The following is an 18,582-nucleotide window of genomic DNA, read 5'->3' on the forward strand; positions in this document are numbered from 1 at the left end:
AGGCTAGAGGGCGCACTCACTATACTGCACACACAATGTGGATGTGCCACCCTGTGGCCCCGCCCACTGTTTGGAAAGTGGTCAAAACACAGAGTTACATTATAACTACAAGGAAAACATGAGTAAAATGCTCAGTTTTACAAAGTGGCCAAGTGGTTAGTGCACTTGGCATCAGTGCGGAAGGTTACCAGTTCAAACCCCACCCCTGCCACAGTTCTACATGTAATGTGGAGTTGTGCCAGGAAGGGCATCCGGTGTAAAACGTGCCAAATCAACATGGAGATCCACCTTGGATCTGCTGTGGCTGTTGGGAAGGTGTAGTGACACGGACCCACAACAGGGGGTGTAGAATGAACGAGCAATGGATAAGCCAAACAGTAACAATTTAATGTTGTGAAGTGCACAACGGAATACAGACAAATACAGTTTTAGTACCACAGACAATTATAAGTAGAGTGACGTGTGGGCAGGCTTGAGGATAGGAGACGTCCGTCCAGAATCGAGCCGGATCCCACACGGCCCTCACCACCAACGGGTCTGAAGAACTCCGGAGCCGCCAAGTCTTGGATCCCCAGGTGGCCACCGTCTCCAGCTGTCAGACCTGGTACTGCTGGCAGAGAACAGAAACAGTATTGATGAGTGTGAGTTTGCACACTCAGTAATCCCGCAGATTGTGTTCGTTAGGGAGGGAGCACCTCCACCTCCAATCACACACTCGTGCAGCTCCTGTCTAACCACTTATCTGGTTGGGGTGTGAAGCGAAGCCATCGCTGTTCACACCAAACGCCAATCCAGCAGATAAGGCACCCCACAGGAAAGCGGCTGCAAAAAGAGTTCAGATTATGACACAGTTTTAGATACAGCATAGAATTACCTCTTCTGGTGGCTGATTTCTCGGCAAGGAGGTGGAGTAGCAGTCCGGCCTTTATGGTGATGGGTTGGATGAGTGACAGCTGGTGGTGATGATGTGTGACAGCTGTCACTCCCACTGGCTCCTACGCCCTCTCGTGCTTGAAGCCTGCACTTCAAGCAGGGCGCCATCTGGTGGTGATGGGCCAGCAGTACCTCCTCTTCAGCAGCCCACACAACAGTGGCGACCCCAAATGCAAACAAGAGAGCAGCCGAAGGGACTTACTTTTACAAATTTAACATACACACTTGACACGCTTAAGAACTTAACATAAAAGTCCTCTAATGACTCCGACAACTCCAGACTGACCCATGTATATGTACTGGTATTTACAACACCATGTCTTGATTAAAGACTTGGAACAAATTATTTGAAAAGAGCATTGACTGGAGTACGATATAAACTTGAATGATGCCCAAGAAAAATAATACAGACAAAACAAAAACAAAGACACCATATCTCCATTAATTTGGAAAATTATTCAACATTTCGGTACCTCTGTAGCTCACAGTTACTGTAACATGGTGATACTGTGACTCTGTTGTGTGAGCAGACTGGGAAATCAAAACTCAAGACAGAGGCTAATCTTAAAATAAGGAAAACAATGTTGTTCCTTTGCTTGGATGATTTGAAATCCATTGCCTTTCCTTGTTACTGGTTAAATACAGCTTGATATAAGCTGGAAAAACCTATTTAGAAAAAGTGAGATACGAGGTCTGTTAGAAAACTATCCGAACTTTTTATTTTTTGCAAAAACTATATGGATTTGAATCATGTGCGCTTGCATCAGCCAAGCTTGAACCTTCATGCGCATGCGTGAGTTTTTTTACAACTGTCGGTTGCATCATTCGCCTGTGAGCACGCTTTGAGTGAGCAGTGGTCCACACCCCTCGTCGGATTTTTATTGTGAGGAAAATGTCTGAACGATTTGGAGCTTTGCTGCATCACATTTTTCCAGAAACTGCGAGAGACAGCCAGGTGGAAACCATTCGGAAGATTCAGACGGCTTTCAGGGACGATTCTATGCGGATCACACAGATTAAGGAGTGTTACAACCGGTTTAAAGACGGCACACAATGGTGGAGGGCGCACCGCGCTCCAAGCGGCGATCGACAGGCTGAAGCGACCAGATCATTTCCAAACTGAACGCTGTGTTGATCCGGGATGTCGTCTGACTACTACAGAAATGGCAGAAGAGGTGGACATACCACTTTTTTGGCACATTTCACTGTTACAGTTGTTTTTGTCATGGAAAGAGGAGTAGAGGAATTTGCCACGGAGCCGCTAATGGCGCGGGACAAAAGCACCTCCGTGTTAGTCTCACAGGACATGTTAGAACATGCCCAGCTCTTGCACCATTCGGAAGATTCAGACGGCTTTCGGTGGCTTTTCAGTTGTGTGACTATCCGAGAAATTGTGGACGAGCTGGACATGCCACAACATGTCCTGTAATGGCGCGGGACAAAAGCACCTCCGTGTTAGTCTCACAGGACATGTTAGAACATGCCCAGCTCTTGCACCATTCGGAAGATTCAGACGGCTTTCGGTGGCTTTTCAGTTGTGTGACTATCCGAGAAATTGTGGACGAGCTGGACATGCCACAACATGTCCTGTGAGGCTTCATCACAGCATTGCTTTTTGTCCCGCGCCATGAGCGGCTCCGTCCCGACGCGCGAATTCCTCCGCATGTCTTTTCATGACAAAAACTCCTGTAACAGTGGAATGTGCCGAAAAAGTGGTATGTCCACCTCTTCTGCCATTTCTGTAGTAGTCAGACGACGTCCCGGATCAACACAGCGTTCAGTTTGGAAATGATCTGGTCGTTTCAGCCTGTCGATCGCCGCTCAGAGCACGGCGCGCCTTCCGCCATTGTGCGCCGTCTTTAAACCGGTTGTAACACTCCTTAATCTGTGTGATCCCCATAGAATCGTCCCTGAAAGCCGTCTGAATCTTCCGAATGGTTTCCACCTGGCTGTCTCTCACAGTTTCTGGAAAAATTTGATGCAGCAAAGCTCCAAATCGTTCAGACATTTTCCTCACAATAAAAATCCGACGAGGGGTGTGGACCACTGCTCACTCAAAGCCTGCTCACAGGCGAATGACGCAACCGATGATAGTTTTCTAACAGACCTCGTATTTCTTAGATGAAAGAAAGCAGTCCTTGTAATGTCCCTAATGTGGAGGACAAAGGACAACGTAGGATCAAAAATTACCCCAAGGTTCCTCACTTTGTCAGTATGATGTATAACACATGAACCTAGGCTAAGCGCTAGCTGATCAAATTGATGCTGATGTCTTGCTGGACCAAGAACCATCATTTCAGTCTTATGAGAGTTTAAAAGTAGAAAGTTGTTAGACATCCAACCTCACTGCTGCGAGACAGTCCTGTAAAGATTTTACAACCCCTGGCAAAAATTATGGAATCGTCGGCCTCGGAGGATGTTCATTCAGTTGTTTAATTTTGTAGAAAAAAAGCAGATCACAGACATGACACAAAACTAAAGTCATTTCAAATGGCAACTTTCTGGCTTTAAGAAACACTATAAGAAATCAAGAAAAAACCATTGTGGCAGTCAGTAACGGTTACTTTTTTAGACCAAGCAGAGGGAAAAAATATGGAATCACTCAATTCTGAGGAATAAATTATGGAATCACCCTGTAAATTTTCATCCCCAAAACTAACACCTACATCAAATCAGATCTGCTCGATAGTCTGCATCTAAAAAGGAGTGATCACACCTTGGAGAGCTGTTGCACCAAGTGGACTGACATGAATCATGGCTCCAACATGAGAGATGTCAATTGAAACAAAGGAGAGGATTATCAAACGCTTAAAAGAGGGTAAATCATTACGCAATGTTGGAAAAGATGTTGGTTGTTCACAGTCAGCTGTGTCTAAACTCTGGACCAAATACAAACAACATGGGAAGGTTGTTAAAGGCAAACATACTGGTAGACCAAGGAAGACATCAAAGCGTCAAGACAGAAAACTTAAAGCAATATGTCTCAAAAATCAAAAATGCACAACAAAACAAATGAGGAACGAATGGGAGGAAACTGGAGTCAACGTCTGTGACCAAACTGTAAGAAACCGCCTAAAGGAAATGGGATTTACATACAGAAAAGCTAAACGAAAGCCATCATTAACACCTAAACAGAAAAAAACAAGGTTACAATGGGCTAAGGAAAAGCAATCGTGGATTGTGGATGACTGGATGAAAGTCATATTCAGTGATGAATCTCGAATCTGCATTGGGCAAGGTGATGATGCTGGAACTTTTGTTTGGTGCCGTTCCAATGAGATTTCTAAAGATGACTGCCTGAGGAGAACATGTAAATTTCCACAGTCATTGATGATATGGGGCTGCATGTCAGGTAAAGGCATTGGGGAGATGGCTGTCATTACATCATCAATAAATGCACAAGTTTACATTGATATTTTGGACACTTTTCTTATCCCATCAATTGAAAGGATGTTTGGGGATGATGAAATCATTTTTCAAGATGATAATGCATCTTGCCATAGAGCAAAAACTGTGAAAACATTCCTTGCAAAAGACACATAGGGTCAATGTCATGGCCTGCAAATAGTCCGGATCTTAATACAATTGAAAATCTTTGGTGGAAGTCGAACAAAATGGTCCATGACAAGGCTCCAACCTGCAAAGCTGATCTGGCAACAGCAATCAGAGAAAGTTGGAGCCAGATTGATGAAGAGTACTGTTTGTCACTCATTAAGTCCATGCCTCAGAGACTGCAAGCTGTTATAAAAGCCAGAGGTGGTGCAACAAAATACTAGTGATGTGTTGGAGCGTTCTTTTGTTTTTCATGATTCCATAATTTTTTCCTCAGAATTGAGTGATTCCATATTTTTTTTCCCCTCTGCTTAGTCTAAAAAAGTAACCGTTACTGACTGCCACAATTGTTTTTTTCCTGATTTCTTATAGTGTTTCTTAAAGCCAGAAAGTTACCATTTGAAATGACTTAGTTTTGTGTCATGTCTGTGATCTGCTTTTTTTCTACAAAATTAAACAACTGAATGAACATCCTTCGAGGCCGGTGATTCCATAATTTTTGCCAGGGGTTGTATGTGGACAGGATTTTCAGCAGCTATCGGCATATACAACTGAGTGTCATCAGCATAGCAATGAAAAGCAACCCCAAAATGCCACAGAATGTTCCCAAGGGGTGCCATATACAGGGAAAAAAGCAGGGGACCCAGAACGGATCCCTGCGGAACCCCAAACTTCATACCCCTAAAATCAGAGGTAGTGTTGTTGCACAAAACACAGTGGGAACGAACAGACAGATAAGATGTCAACCATGCAAGAGCAGTTCCAGTAATCCCAAAACAGTTTTCTAGCCTATCAAGTAGAATATGATGATCAACTGTGTCAAACGCAGCACTGAGATCCAGCAACACCAATACTGTAGTAGTATCTGAGTCCATTACTCGCAGAAGATCATTAACTACTTTAATAAGTGCTGTTTCTGTGGAGTGCTGTTTCTAAAAGTAGACTGCAGTGGCTCAAAAAGGTCATTCTCAGTAAGATAGTCCACAAGCTGCTGTGAAACCACCTTTTCCAGAATTTTAGAGCAGAATGATAGATTTGATATCGGCCTATAATTTTTCAATACACCATGATCAAGATTAGATTTATTGAGTAGTGGTTTAACTACAGATTTAAAACAATTTGGAACAGATCCAGAGTTTAGAGAAAGATTAACTATTTCCAGCACAGTCGACCCAAGAATGGGCCAAAGATCTTTAAACAATTTTGTTGGTATAGGATCAGATAAACAAGTTGTGCTTTAGTAGACATCACGAGTTTCGTCAGCACACCTAGTGAGATACTATCAAATTCCGTGAATCTAGGTAGCACCTCAGTGGTAGTCCCCAGCTCAATAGCTGGATACAATGACTGGACCAAAGTATGCTGAGATGTGCTCAACCTATCTTCTATTTTCTTTTTGAAATAGTCCAGAAAGTCCTGTGCTGAAAAAGGAGAATGACCAACAGGTGGCTGTCCATGAATAAGAAATGCCACCGTATCAAACAAAAACTCTGAATTAAGTAAAAGGGTCATGTGATTCAAAGTGGGTTTGAAATTGGCATGACTGATGTTGTTGAGTCATCTTCTTAATGTGGAGACATCAAGAGGAAACCACATGTAAACTGTTGTTAGACCACGGAGTAATAAAAATACATGGTGATAATACATGATGTGGTAAGAAATGAGACGGCACAGCAGCACATTAAAAGTTCAAATAAACACTCACTTGTGAAGAGATGTTTTTGGTCTTGTTGCTCTGATTTGTGCAAACACAACATGCACAACTCTTTGGCCTCCTGATGCTGACGTCCCAGCTATGATATGTGTCCTTTTTAAAAAGGTATTAAAATTCACATTTGCAGAAGAGAGCCACATACTGCACGTAATGTTGTGAATGCTTGCCTTGTTGGTGCCCTCTAGCCGTTCCATAATATAACCCTATGACTTGAACAGACTGTGTTACATTTTATCAGATGTGTTTGGATGTTCTACATTATGATGCATTTAATTGCACAGGTCTACTGCCGGACATGTCAGCGTTGTATCTGTGCTATCTGTGTCTTGGATGAACATCGTACACATAAGACCGTCTCCGTCCAGACAGAAAGACTCAGCAAACAGGTAAAGAAGGAATGATCTTGTCCTTTTAGCAGGAAGCAGCTGTTTGCCATCTGTGGCTCTCTTTGGTCTAATTGTGTTTTTTCTGGTCCTGTAGAAACACGTAGCCAGGACAGAGCAGGAGATCCTGAACCGGATCAAGGAAACAGAATTTCATGTCACAGACCTAAAGAAGAAACTGGAAGGTGTCAAGGTGAGCTAAACATATGATACCTCATAGACCTGTTATCTCCATCTGTCCTACAACATCCTCCAGGTCCTCCTGGATAATCCCACAGCCTTCCTGGGAGGTGTGCCCTGGGATCTACTCTAACTTGAATCTAAATTCAATTCAATTTATTTAGTTTATATAGCACCAAATCACAATAAAACTGCCTCAAGGAGCTTCACACAAGTAAGGTCTAACTTTACCAACCCCTAGAGCAAGCACACAGGGGACAGTGGTAAGGGGAAAAACTCCCTCTGATGATTTGAGGAAGAAACCTCAAGCAGACCAGACTCAAAGGGGTGAACCTCTGATTGGGTCATTCTACCAAAAAGGTAAATTCTGCTCCCGTCTCCATCGTGGATTACTACGCGGCTGGTGTGCGAAAGAAAATAAAGAGAATGAAAGCTTATTACGAGGCTTTAAACCCTCGAGATAAAGCTGTTTATTGTGATCGATGTGTAGCATTTGCTTCAGTGGATCCGTATGTTGTACTGGATAGTGAATTTAATGACGATGTAACAAAGTGGCCGGCAGTTTCACAGCGTAAACTTAATATGACCAGAACCAAGCAGACCGCCTGTAAATCCAAAGCCGCCCGGAAGAGCGCTCCAGCTACCGGCGGTGTGAAGAAGCCTCGCCGTTACAGGCCCGACACTGAGGCACTGAGAGAGATCCGCCACTACCAGAAATCCACCAAGCTGCTGATCCACAAGCTGCCAACCAGGTCAGTCTCGCTGGCCTCCTGCAGAGCATCACAGCGGAGCTCTGAAAGCGGAGGTTGGTCTTGAAGTCCTGAGTGATTTCTCTCACCAAGTGCTGGAAGGGCAGCTTGCGGAGCAGCAGCTCAGTGGATTTCTGGTAGCGGCGGAGTGCCACAGTGCCGGGCCTGTTAACGGTGAGGCTTCTTCACACCGCCGGTAGCCGGAGCGCTCTTCCGGGCGGCTTTGGATTTGGATTTACGGGCGGTCTGCTTGGTTCTGTCCATATTAAAGCTTCCTTCAGATCTGCTGAGCCAGGTCTCTCTGTGTGTCACTTAGAAAGCTCGTAACACTCCTCTGCATGATGCACAATAACTGCTGGCAGCCTGTAAAATGAGCGACCTGCCTCATTTTTATGCAGCGATGCTGTGCTGCTTTCATGGTCTTGTGTGGATTTGGGACACATTGGTTTTTTAGGTATAGGTGTTACACTTTACAATCTTGCATATTTTCCAGTTTTTAAACATCAAAAGTGACCAAGACTGGTCTAGAATTACTTGTAATAAACATCTTTGTCCTTAACATCACTTTATTTACAGGTATCAAGACAATACAGTGGAGAGAAAGTGTTAAGTCATTATCTATCAAAGTACCCACGTTTCCTGAAAGCAACATCATGTGAGGACTGATTGCTCTCCTGTCACTCACAATTCCACGCCCCTCTCAATTGAAGCCACGCCCTCCCATGCCAGAATGGGGCCAAAAGTTTGAAAATGAAAAAATAAGATCTGAAAGTGGGAAAAAAAGATCTGAAGGTGAAAAAAGAAATATGAATGAAAATAAATTATTTGATCAAAATAATTAGAGCTGAATCAAAAAATATATTTAAACTGAAAAATATATATCTTACACTTATTTTTATTTTGATAATACTTTTTAAATGATAATAAAATTCAAGAACAAACATTGAATTTTCAGTTTCAAAATTAATTTTTCAATCTTTTTTGTTTCAGATTACAAAACTTTTGGCCTGGATTTACCTCCATATGAACCTAAGCCTGGAATAAAGACCATGTTTTCTCTTATACCTAAGCCAAGTCTGGGAGTCTGCTTTGCGGGTCCAGCCACCCCTGGTGCCGGGCAGCTGCCCAACCTGATAGGACAGAGAGAGAAAGAAAACAGAATCAGTCGGCCAGAAAAACTACACTTAAGGCATAATTTGTTTACATTAAGCAACAGGAAACCAGAAGAAATACTCAGGTGATTGTCGGCCACTAGCCCGAAGCTTCACTAACAGACCCAGACTTTAGATAAAGTTGAGGCAGAGACCTGATCTGTTTACTAATAAAATGAATTTAAAAGGGTAGGACGAATAGTACCATACTATGCCACTATGCTAACCATATGAAAGGGAGAATGAAGTTACTGTAATTTGTGTGTTGGTTTTTACAAATACATGTAACACACAAGTTACAATAATGTGTGTTGTTTTTTACAAATGTGTATTTGTAAATGTCATTTTTGTCATAAAAGAGGAATTTGCAAAACTGAAAATTCTGTTTGTGAAGTGTGATTCAGCACAAATAGTGACCAACGATCACATGTTGGTTGGTGTTCGTACTCTTATCCAGTATATGGCAGTGTTCTATGCATTTTGACGGGGGGTGCAGTTTATGGATTTAGTATTATAAAAGTTAACTTTTCAGTTAGCGGATTAGCAGTGATTGAAGCTAACGTTTTGGCTAGCTGTGCCCACCACTGCTCAGTGATGGTGCCCGCCTCGATAACAGGGTGTAGTGGCTGCATTAACGCATGCTGGGATATATTTAACCTAATGTAATCTATTTTCTTCTCAAAATAATCCAAGAAATCTTATGCTGTAAAAGGAGAGCGACTTACAGATGGTTGTCCATGAATAAGTGTTGCCACCGTGTCGAACAAGAGTTGCCACCGTGTCGAACAAGAACTGAGTTATGCTTGTTTTTATTGATCAAATCAGAGTAATAGGCCCGCTTTGTAGCCATTACTGCATGCTTATAGTCTGAGATAGCATCATTCCACGCAAGGTGGAATACTTCTAGTTTTGAAATATACCATTTTCATTCTAGACCTCTAGCCTTATGCTTGAGGCCACACAAGTAATCATTGAACCAAGGCGACTGTGTTTTGGAGGCGGCATGGTCATGTCAAGTGTAGTTTTGAATTTAGCTGTCCACAAGACTGTCTACTGAATGGAAATTTTACAAAAATGACGCTAAGATATCAGGCAGTCTAGCTCTGAGCTCAGTCATAGTTGAGGAGTTGATGTGCCGCCACAATGATAAATAAAATTGTTGTTCCACTAAACACGCCAGCAAAACTGTAAACTTAATAAACGAGTGATCAGAGACCACTGACGCAAGAGGCATAATGTCGATGTTTGTGACAGCAATACCGCGAACGATTACCAAATCCAGGGTATTTCCACTAATGTGTGTCAAACCCTGATTGCATTGCTGGAATTCTACTATGTCCATAATGTCCATAAATGATTTGCAAAGGGGGTCAGAAGGCTTATTTATATGAATCTTGAAGTCACTGACAATCAGAATGTTATCTGCACGGGTTGACAAATTAGATACACTCACCAAATTCATCTAAGAATTCAGAGTATGGGCCAGGGGGTCTATATACAGACAAAAACAGCAAAAGACAAAAACAAAAACAAAGTAAAACGGTTGATTTTTAGTCTTCTGACCTTGGTTATACATAGTATCCTGGCAGAGAGAAGAGTCAGATGTTCAAACGAAGTTTACTTTAGACCCCCAACAGCTAGTAAACTAATCCCAGACTTACAAATTAAAGCAACACCCTCACTTTACTTCATATCATGAGGGACATGACTACATGTGTACACCGGTGGGCAGGCCTCATTTAAGGGGAGGACAGCAGTAGGTTTAAGCCAGGTTTCACATAAATCAGTCATCTAAGTTGTGATCCATAATTAGAACATTAATCAACAGTGATTTTGAGGACAGTGACCTTATGTTAATGAAACCCAGACTGAGGCCCTCAGTGGCATTGAAAGTTGAACTGTTGAGATTTAGGGGTGGTTCCAGAGTAGCATATATAAGATGCCTAGAAGTAGGTTTAGGTAAAAGTAATTCCACGTGGGTTTTAGGTAGCAGACACAAAAAGCTAATGGCTTCCATGCCTACATTAGTCATAAGCCCTGCAGGGTCTCTAATCACCTCCTCAATGGCCTGCTGTAAAGTCGTCATGTTACTCTCGCTGTAGAGCTCTATCTATGTTCACACACAAGGTGGCCCCGGTAGGGCGAAGGCCGTCCGGCATCAGCAAGCCATGGTGGCCCCAAAATGAAGGCCAGTTATCAATGAAACTAAAGCCTTGCTGTTTACAAAATTGCACCAGCCACCCATTTAATGATGTCAGCCTGCAAAACGTGTCATGTTTTAGTCCGGTCTGGGTGCCTGTCTTATTCGTCCCCTTTTCTTTTCCTTCCATTTTAGGCCGGTCTTGACTTCGTTTTTTCTTTTTTGCTCCTTGATTATTTTCATTCTTGTTTGGTTCTGATTATTCGTGTTCATGTATTATTCTGCGATCCCTGGTTTGATTCTTTATTGTATTCTTGGTTCACTCATGTATTATATTTTTGGTTCAGTCATTTATTGCTTTTCTTTCTGCATTCTTGAGTCACTAGTTTCATTCTTGGTTATCATTTGTTTGTCATGTATGTACAGTGAGGAAAATAAGTATTTGAACACCCTGCGATTTTGCAAGTTCTCCCACTTAGAAATCATGGAGGGGTCTAATATTTTCATCTTAGGTGCATGTCCACTGTGAGAGACATAATCTTAAAAAAATAAATAATCCGGAAATCATAATGTATGATTTTTTTAATAATTTATTTTTATGTTACTGCTGCAAATAAGTATTTGAACAGCTGTGAAAATCAATGTTAATATTTGGTACAGTAGCCTTTGTTTATATTTACAGAGGTCAAATGTTTCTGTAGTTTTTCACCAGGTTTTCACACACTGCAGCAGGGATTTTGGTCCACTCCTCCATACAGATCTTCTCTAGATCTTTCAGGTTTGGAGTTTCAGCTCCCTCCAAAGATTTTCTATTGAGTTCAGGTCTGGAGACTGGCCAGGCCACTCCAGGACCTTGAAATGCTTCTTACAGAGCCCCTCCTTAGTTGCCCTGGCTGTGTGTTTGGGGTCATTGTCATGCTGGAAGACCCAGCCATGACCCATCTTCAATGCTCTTACTGAGGGAAGGAGGTTGTTTGCCAAAATCTTGCAATACATGACCCCATCCATCCTCTCTTCAATACGGTGCAGTCGTCCTGTCCCCTTTGCAGAAGAGCACCCTCAGAGTATGATGTTTCCACTCCCATGCTTCACGGTTGGGATGGTTTTCTTGGGGTTGTTCTCATCCTCTAAACACGGTAAGTGGAGTTGATTCCAAAATGCTCTATTCTGGTCTCATCTGACCACATGACCTTCTCCCATGCCTTCTCTGGATCATCCAGATGGTCACTGGTGAACTTCAAACTTGTCTGGACATGTGCTGGCTTGAGCAGGGGGACCTTGCTGCCCTGCGGGATTTTAAACCATGACAGCATCATGTGTTACTAATGTAATCTTTGTGACTGTGGTCCCAGCTCTCTTCAGGTCATTGAATCCCAGACTGAGGGAGATTGACAGTCATCTTGTGTTTCTTCCACTTTCTAATAAATAATCATAACAGTTGTTGTCTTCTACCAAGCTGCTTGCCTGTTGTCCTGTAGTCCATCCCTGCCTTGTGAAGGTCCACTGTTTTGTCCCTGGTGTCCTTAGACAGCTCTTTGGTCTTGGCTATGGTGGACAGGTTGGAGTGTGATCGATTGAGTGGACATGCCTTTTATACAGGTAACAAGTTCAAACAGGTGCAATTAATACAGGTAAAGTGTGCAGAATAAGAGGGCTTCTTAAATAAAAATTATCAGGTCTGTGTGAGCCAGAATTCAATATTTATTTTATGCAATAAAATGCAAATTCATTATTTAAAAATCATACAATGTGATTTACTGGATTTTTTTTTTTTTTTTTTAAGATTCTGTCTCTCACAGTTGAAGTGTACCTACGATAAAATTACAGACCTCTCCATTCTTTGTAGGTGGGACACCTGCAAAACTGACAGGGGGTCACTTATGTTCCCCGTTGTATTGGTTAACTGCAGTTGTTATGCATTCTCTGATCTTGCTTCTTATTTATCTTCTCTGTCTCATTATTCTAGTTAGGTTCTGGTAGTCATGAGTTTTACTTTACTATTTATTTTGTGTTCAGTCTTCATTTAGTTTAGTTTACTCAACTCAGCTCAAGGTTTATTGTCGTATGCACAGTAAAGAAACACGTTTCCCTGCACAATGAAATTCTTACTTTGCCACCCTACACTGAATGCCGAAAAGAAAGAAATTTCTTTCAATAAAATAAATAAATCTAGGTATAAGTCTCAGGATAGAACATGTACATGAAGGATAAATAAGCAATGTGCATAAACATAACTGTGTGGTGCACTACATTTGCAAAATTAACAACCTATGTAAAATATTCTGTGCACTGGAATAAAATTAACATGATCAGGAAATCTCTCTATAACAATAGTGTTCATTCTTTAAAGTGGGGGGCTCTCAGAACAACTGTTTAACAGTCTGATAGCCACGGGAAAAAAAAGAGTTCTTGAGTCTGGTGGTCCTGCATCTCACACTCGTGTATCTCCTGCATGATGGGAGTAGTGAGAACGGAACATGCTGGGGGTGTGTAGAGTCTCTGATAATGGAGGCAGCTCTCCTGTGGACTCTGCGGTGGTAGATGCTCTGCACAGAGGGTTGTGGTATCCTGATGATCTTAGACACAGTTTTTACCACTCTCTGCAGGCGCTTGCGGTCCTTCAACAGTCTTAGTTTAGTTTTTCACATTCTTTGCATTACTCTTTAGTCAGGTTTTGCTTATTGATTATCTTCAGTGTTTCATATCTGAATATGTTCTGTTTGTGATTTATTGCTTTTTCTGTTTTAGTTATTTTGTATTGTCTTCTTATCAGTCATTGTATTTATTTTTAGACGTTATTCAGTGTCAGTTCTGTTCAAGTTTTGTTTATTATTATTGATCTTCTTGTTTTCCGCTTTGTAGATTAGTCACATTAGTTCCTAGTTTTTTCACCTTTTGTTTTGCTCACTTTAATTATTGTCTGCCTTAAGCATGTCACATTTTCCACCGTTAATCTTCCAATCACTTAGTTCTCCTGGTTTGTCTGCATTGTTCCTCATCTGTCAGCCACGCTCCCCTTTCCAGATCCTTCATCCTCACGTGTGTCTTGTTTTGCTGTCACCGCCTTCCCTATTTAAACTGCGTTTGTTCACTCCCTTGTTGCTCATTTGTTGATTTACATCACTTACCAGGACTCCATCACAGCCCTGTTTTGCCTAGCCGTTTTTTGACTCTGCTCTGTTTACTGGATCCTGCTTCTTGCCTCAGCTCTGAAAACCCAGTTTGCTCGTGTACTGACCCTGCTTGTTTATGACCATGTCTTCTGTCTCGCCCCTGCCTTGTAGTTTTGGACTGCCTTCCTGTTTACCGAGCCCTTGTCTGTATTAAAGACCCTGATTTTTTACTGATACGTCCTGTTTGTGAGCCTGCATTTGCGTCCAGCCTCTGTCTGTGCCTCACCTCCGCTCAGCCTGACAAAACACCTCACCATTACTGGAAGGGAAGGGACCATAGACTATTACTTGATGCCAACACATCTTTCTGGTTGCAAGTCCTCTATGTCCATTTTTGTGACTTCTGAGCACTTCATCTTAATATCGTTGGCGGCGACATGAATAAGTGGCTATATCTAGTCTCATGCTCCTTTGTCTGTCTATCCTTTTGCAATGCCAGCATGCTAAGATGAGAGGCAAAGTTTTGCTCTGGCCCCAGGAATACATTTAATGTCAGCTAGTGTCTGTAATCTGACTTTGCGGGTGTTGGAATCCCGTATCACTAATGCCCAAGTTTAGGCCTGAAGATAGGGGTGGAAGTTACCCGTGGGCTCAAAGGCCGAACAACAGGCATATCCAAGGCAGAAAACCGGCTCACAGTTCGCAGTGGCGAGTGTGATCTGGGTACCGCAACTGGGCACCAAGCCCTATGTGACTTCCTCCACCTAACCATGGTCCGAAAGCTGTCGTCCGCAGCTGCCGTTTCTAAGGTAATACTAATGTGCATGGTAGCTGACCCAACACCAACCTCATCTGGAGTGCCCATAATATCTAGCTTGACTAAACTAAGAGGCTGCTCTATCTTATGAACACGGCTCTCTAAAAGAGCCACCCTATCTGCAAGCATCGCATAAGGCTAATGTTGAGTGTAATGTATTTTGTGCACCAGAAAATTCAAACGTGTAGCCAAGCTAGCAAAAGCTATCCTCTAATGAAAATGCTAACCACTTCTAAATTAGCTAAATAAAATTTACAGTAAATGCATTTAAAAACTAAAAGTGTTAAACAGAAATGGAAGAAATGATTACAACCTTGTAGTGCTTAGAAGAGCGTCATTTGGGCCAGCAGTGTTGTGCTTCTGCCCTCTGGCCTGTTTGGCCGTAGGGTTTAGATCTTGGTTTAATTGTGGATTTTCCTCTGTGTTCCTGCACTGGTTTATGTTGATCACCTGCTGTTTTCTGTTAAATCCACCCGCTTCCTTTGTGCACGGTTTAGTCTCTGTTCATGTCCTTTATTACAACCCCAATTCCAATGAAGTTGGGATGTTGTGTAAAATGTAAATAAAAACAGAATACAATGATTTTCAAATCCTCTTCAACTTATATTCAATTGAATACACCACAAAGACAAGATATTTAATGTTCAAACTGATAAACTTTGTTTTTGTACAAATATTTGCTCATTTTGAAATGGATGCCTGCAACACGATTCAAAAAAGCTGGGACAGCGGTATGTTAACTACTGTGTTACATCACCTTTCCTTCTAACAACATTCAATAAGTGTTTGGGAACTGAGGACACTAATTGTTGAAGCTTTGTAGGTGGAATTCTTTCCCATTCTTGCTTGATGTACAACTTGAGATGTTTAACAGTCCAGGGTCTCTGTTGTTGTATTTTGCACTTCATAATGCGCCACACATTTTCAAAGGGCGACAGGTCTGGACTGCAGGCAGGCCAGTCTAGTACCTGCACTCTTTTACTACGAATCCACGCTGTTGTAACACGTGCAGAATGTGGCTTGGCATTGTCTCACTGAAATAAGCAGGGACGTCCCTGAAAAAGATGTTGCTTGGATGGCAGCATGTGTTGCTCCAAACCTGGATGTACCTTCAGCATTGATGGTGCCATCACAGATGTGTAAGTTGCCCATGCCATGGGCACTAACACACCCCCATACCATCACAGATGCTGGCTTTTGAACTTTGCACTGGTAACAATCTGGATGGTCTTTTTCCTCTTTTTTCCGGAGGACATGACGTCCATGATTTCCAAAAACAATTTAAAATGTGAACTCATCAGACCACAGCGCACCTTTTCCACTTTGCGTCTGTCCATTTTAAATGAGCTCAGACCCAGAGAAGGCGGCGGCATTTCTGGATGTTGTTGATGTTATGGCTTTCGCTTTGCATGGTAGAGTTTTAACTTGCATTGTAGATGTAGTGACGAACTGTGTTAACTGACAATGGTTTTCTGAAGTGTTCCTGAGCCCACACGGTAAGATCCTGTACACAATGATGTCGGTTTTTAATGCAGTGCCGCCTGAGGTCACAGGCATTCAGTGTTGGTTTTCAGCCTTAGCGCTTACGTGTAGAACGTTCTCCAGATTCTCTGAATCTTCTGATTATATTATGGACTGTAGATGATGGAATCCCTAAATTCTTTGCAATTGAACGTTGAGAAACATTGTTCTTAAACTGTTGGACTATTTTTTCACGCAGTTCTTCACAGAGTGGTGAACCTCCCCCATCTTTGCTTATGAACGGCTGAGACTTTTGGGGATGCTATTTTTATACCCAATCATGACACTCAACTGTTTCCAGTTCAGTGTTTTGAGCATTCATCAACTTTCCCAGTCTTTTGTTGCCCCGTCCCAACTTTTTTGAAACGTGTTGCACACATCCATTTCAAAATGAGCAAAGATTTGCACAAAAACAACCAAGTTTATCAGTTTTGAACATTAAATATCTTGTCTTTGTGGTGTATTCAGTTCAATTCAGTCCTCTTCAACTCTTATAGGTTGAAGAGGATTTGCAAATCATATTCTGTTTTATTTAGATTTTTACACAACATCCCAACTTCAATGGAATTGGGGTTGTACATTTAGTTTTGATTGTTATCCAGTTTTATCACCCTGGTGTATCTTTATCAGTTTTTCTCATCGTTGCGGGTATTTGCCACCTCCAGGATGTCTTATGTTCTGTAGGTATGTAGTTGTTGATTTCTTTAAGTATTATTATTATTTTGTGTAGGTCCGTTTGTGCATGTCTGGGGCCCCTGTGTTCCACCCCTGCATCCTCACCTGTCAGTCTTCTGTTGTCTGTTGCACTCCTTCACATGTTTGACTTACACATTACTGTTCTGCTTTAATTATGGGTTGTGGTTGTATTGTCTGTGTGTGCTGATGACCTCCTTATGTTATGATGTTAGTTTGTTCACTTGTGCACTTTATTAGCTCCTGAGTTCTATGTTGGTTTGTGGTTTTATGATTTCTCCTCTCTGTTATGATTGGTCATTGTATTTATTTCCTTCTCTCCTGTTTTTCATTTTTGTTGTGATGATGATTCTTACACTGTTTTTTCTCAATTCAGTTATTTCATCTCCCTGCACTCTGTTTCTCCCACGAGTCTTACGTTCCGCCCCTTGTTTGCCTCTCACCTGTTGTTAATTTCACCTGAGTTATTTAAGCACATCCTTGTTGGTCAGTCAGTGCCGGTTCATTCTTCATGTTTCCAGCAGTCTACTTTGGTTCTTGTTTGTTCATGAGTATGTTACAAAAATCTGTTTCTTTGAGGTTTGCTGTGTTTTGATTGACATTCTTGTTTGTTTTTGGAGTGTGTTTTTTGTTGCTCTGTGGATTTTTGTGGGAGATTGGTCACATGCACATTTGAGGCTGTTTTGGATTTTGTTGAGATTTTTGGACTGAATTAACCACCTTGCACCTTATCTTTTTGTCTTCCTGCCTGCAAACTGGTTCAAGTAGATCTTGTAGAAACTGTAACAAGCAGTCTGTCCAGGAGCAAGTTGCCAGAATCTGCATACAAACCCTTCAAAGTGAATCGTCCCGATTAGATGCTAAACTAAATTAAGTGGTTTTAGTCTGACCACCTTCTACATGTCTGAATTCCTCTGGGAACTCATTTTAGTCACTTGTATCAATGATCTATTCCAGGGGTGGCCAGTTCGGTCCTCGAGAGCCACATTCCTGACACTCTTAGTTGTCTCCCTGCTCCAACACGCCTGAATCCAACGAAAGACTCGTTAACAGACTTTTAATGAGCCTTTTCACTGGATTCACTCGACCATAGCAGGCCCATTTTCTTCAAGTGCCTCCTTATTGTGCATCTTGAAACAGCCACACCAGTTTGTTTCAGAGAGTCCTGTATTTCAGCTGAAGTTATTTGTGGGTTTTCTTTGCATCCCAAACAGTTTTCCTGGAGGAGTTGTTGAAATCTTTGTTGGTCTACCTGACTGTGGTTTGGTTCCAACAGAATCCCTCATTTTCCCCTTCTTGATTAGAGTTTGAACACTATTGATTAGCATTCTCAGTCCCCTTGGATATCTTTTATATCCCTTTCCTGTTTTATACAGGTTCAGTTACCTTTGCTTTGACAATTCTTTGTTTTTCCCTTTGACTCAGACACCAGAAACATCAGTGCAGGACTGGATGAAAGATGCAAGGGTCTGTCAAAAGCCCAGAAACTCGAGCCCTGGTCCCACCAATAAGGAAGGATTAATAACGAGTCACACGTTTTTGTTTTTTTTTTGGTACAAGAGGACTTATTCAACTATCATGGGAGAATGGTGGCTCTTAGAGGCATTATCTTTGGTTAACAAGACTATCTCTGAGC

At 42.0% G+C, this 18,582-nt stretch overlaps 1 protein-coding gene across 1 annotated transcript in view; it reads left to right on the forward strand.

Moving 5' to 3' along the window:
• The window catches only part of LOC117528161 (E3 ubiquitin-protein ligase TRIM39-like), an 80,175-nt gene that overhangs the window by 14,069 nt on the left and 47,524 nt on the right, over positions 1-18,582 (forward strand). Inside the window, exons 4-5 of the mRNA XM_034190740.1 lie at positions 6,481-6,585; positions 6,680-6,775. Of these exons, the coding sequence (XP_034046631.1) occupies positions 6,481-6,585; positions 6,680-6,775 (201 nt within the window). The remainder of the gene's footprint in view (positions 1-6,480; positions 6,586-6,679; positions 6,776-18,582) is intronic.

This window comes from Thalassophryne amazonica, chromosome 16 (assembly GCF_902500255.1).
Source record: "Thalassophryne amazonica chromosome 16, fThaAma1.1, whole genome shotgun sequence".
Classification (NCBI taxonomy): Eukaryota; Metazoa; Chordata; class Actinopteri; order Batrachoidiformes; family Batrachoididae; genus Thalassophryne; species Thalassophryne amazonica.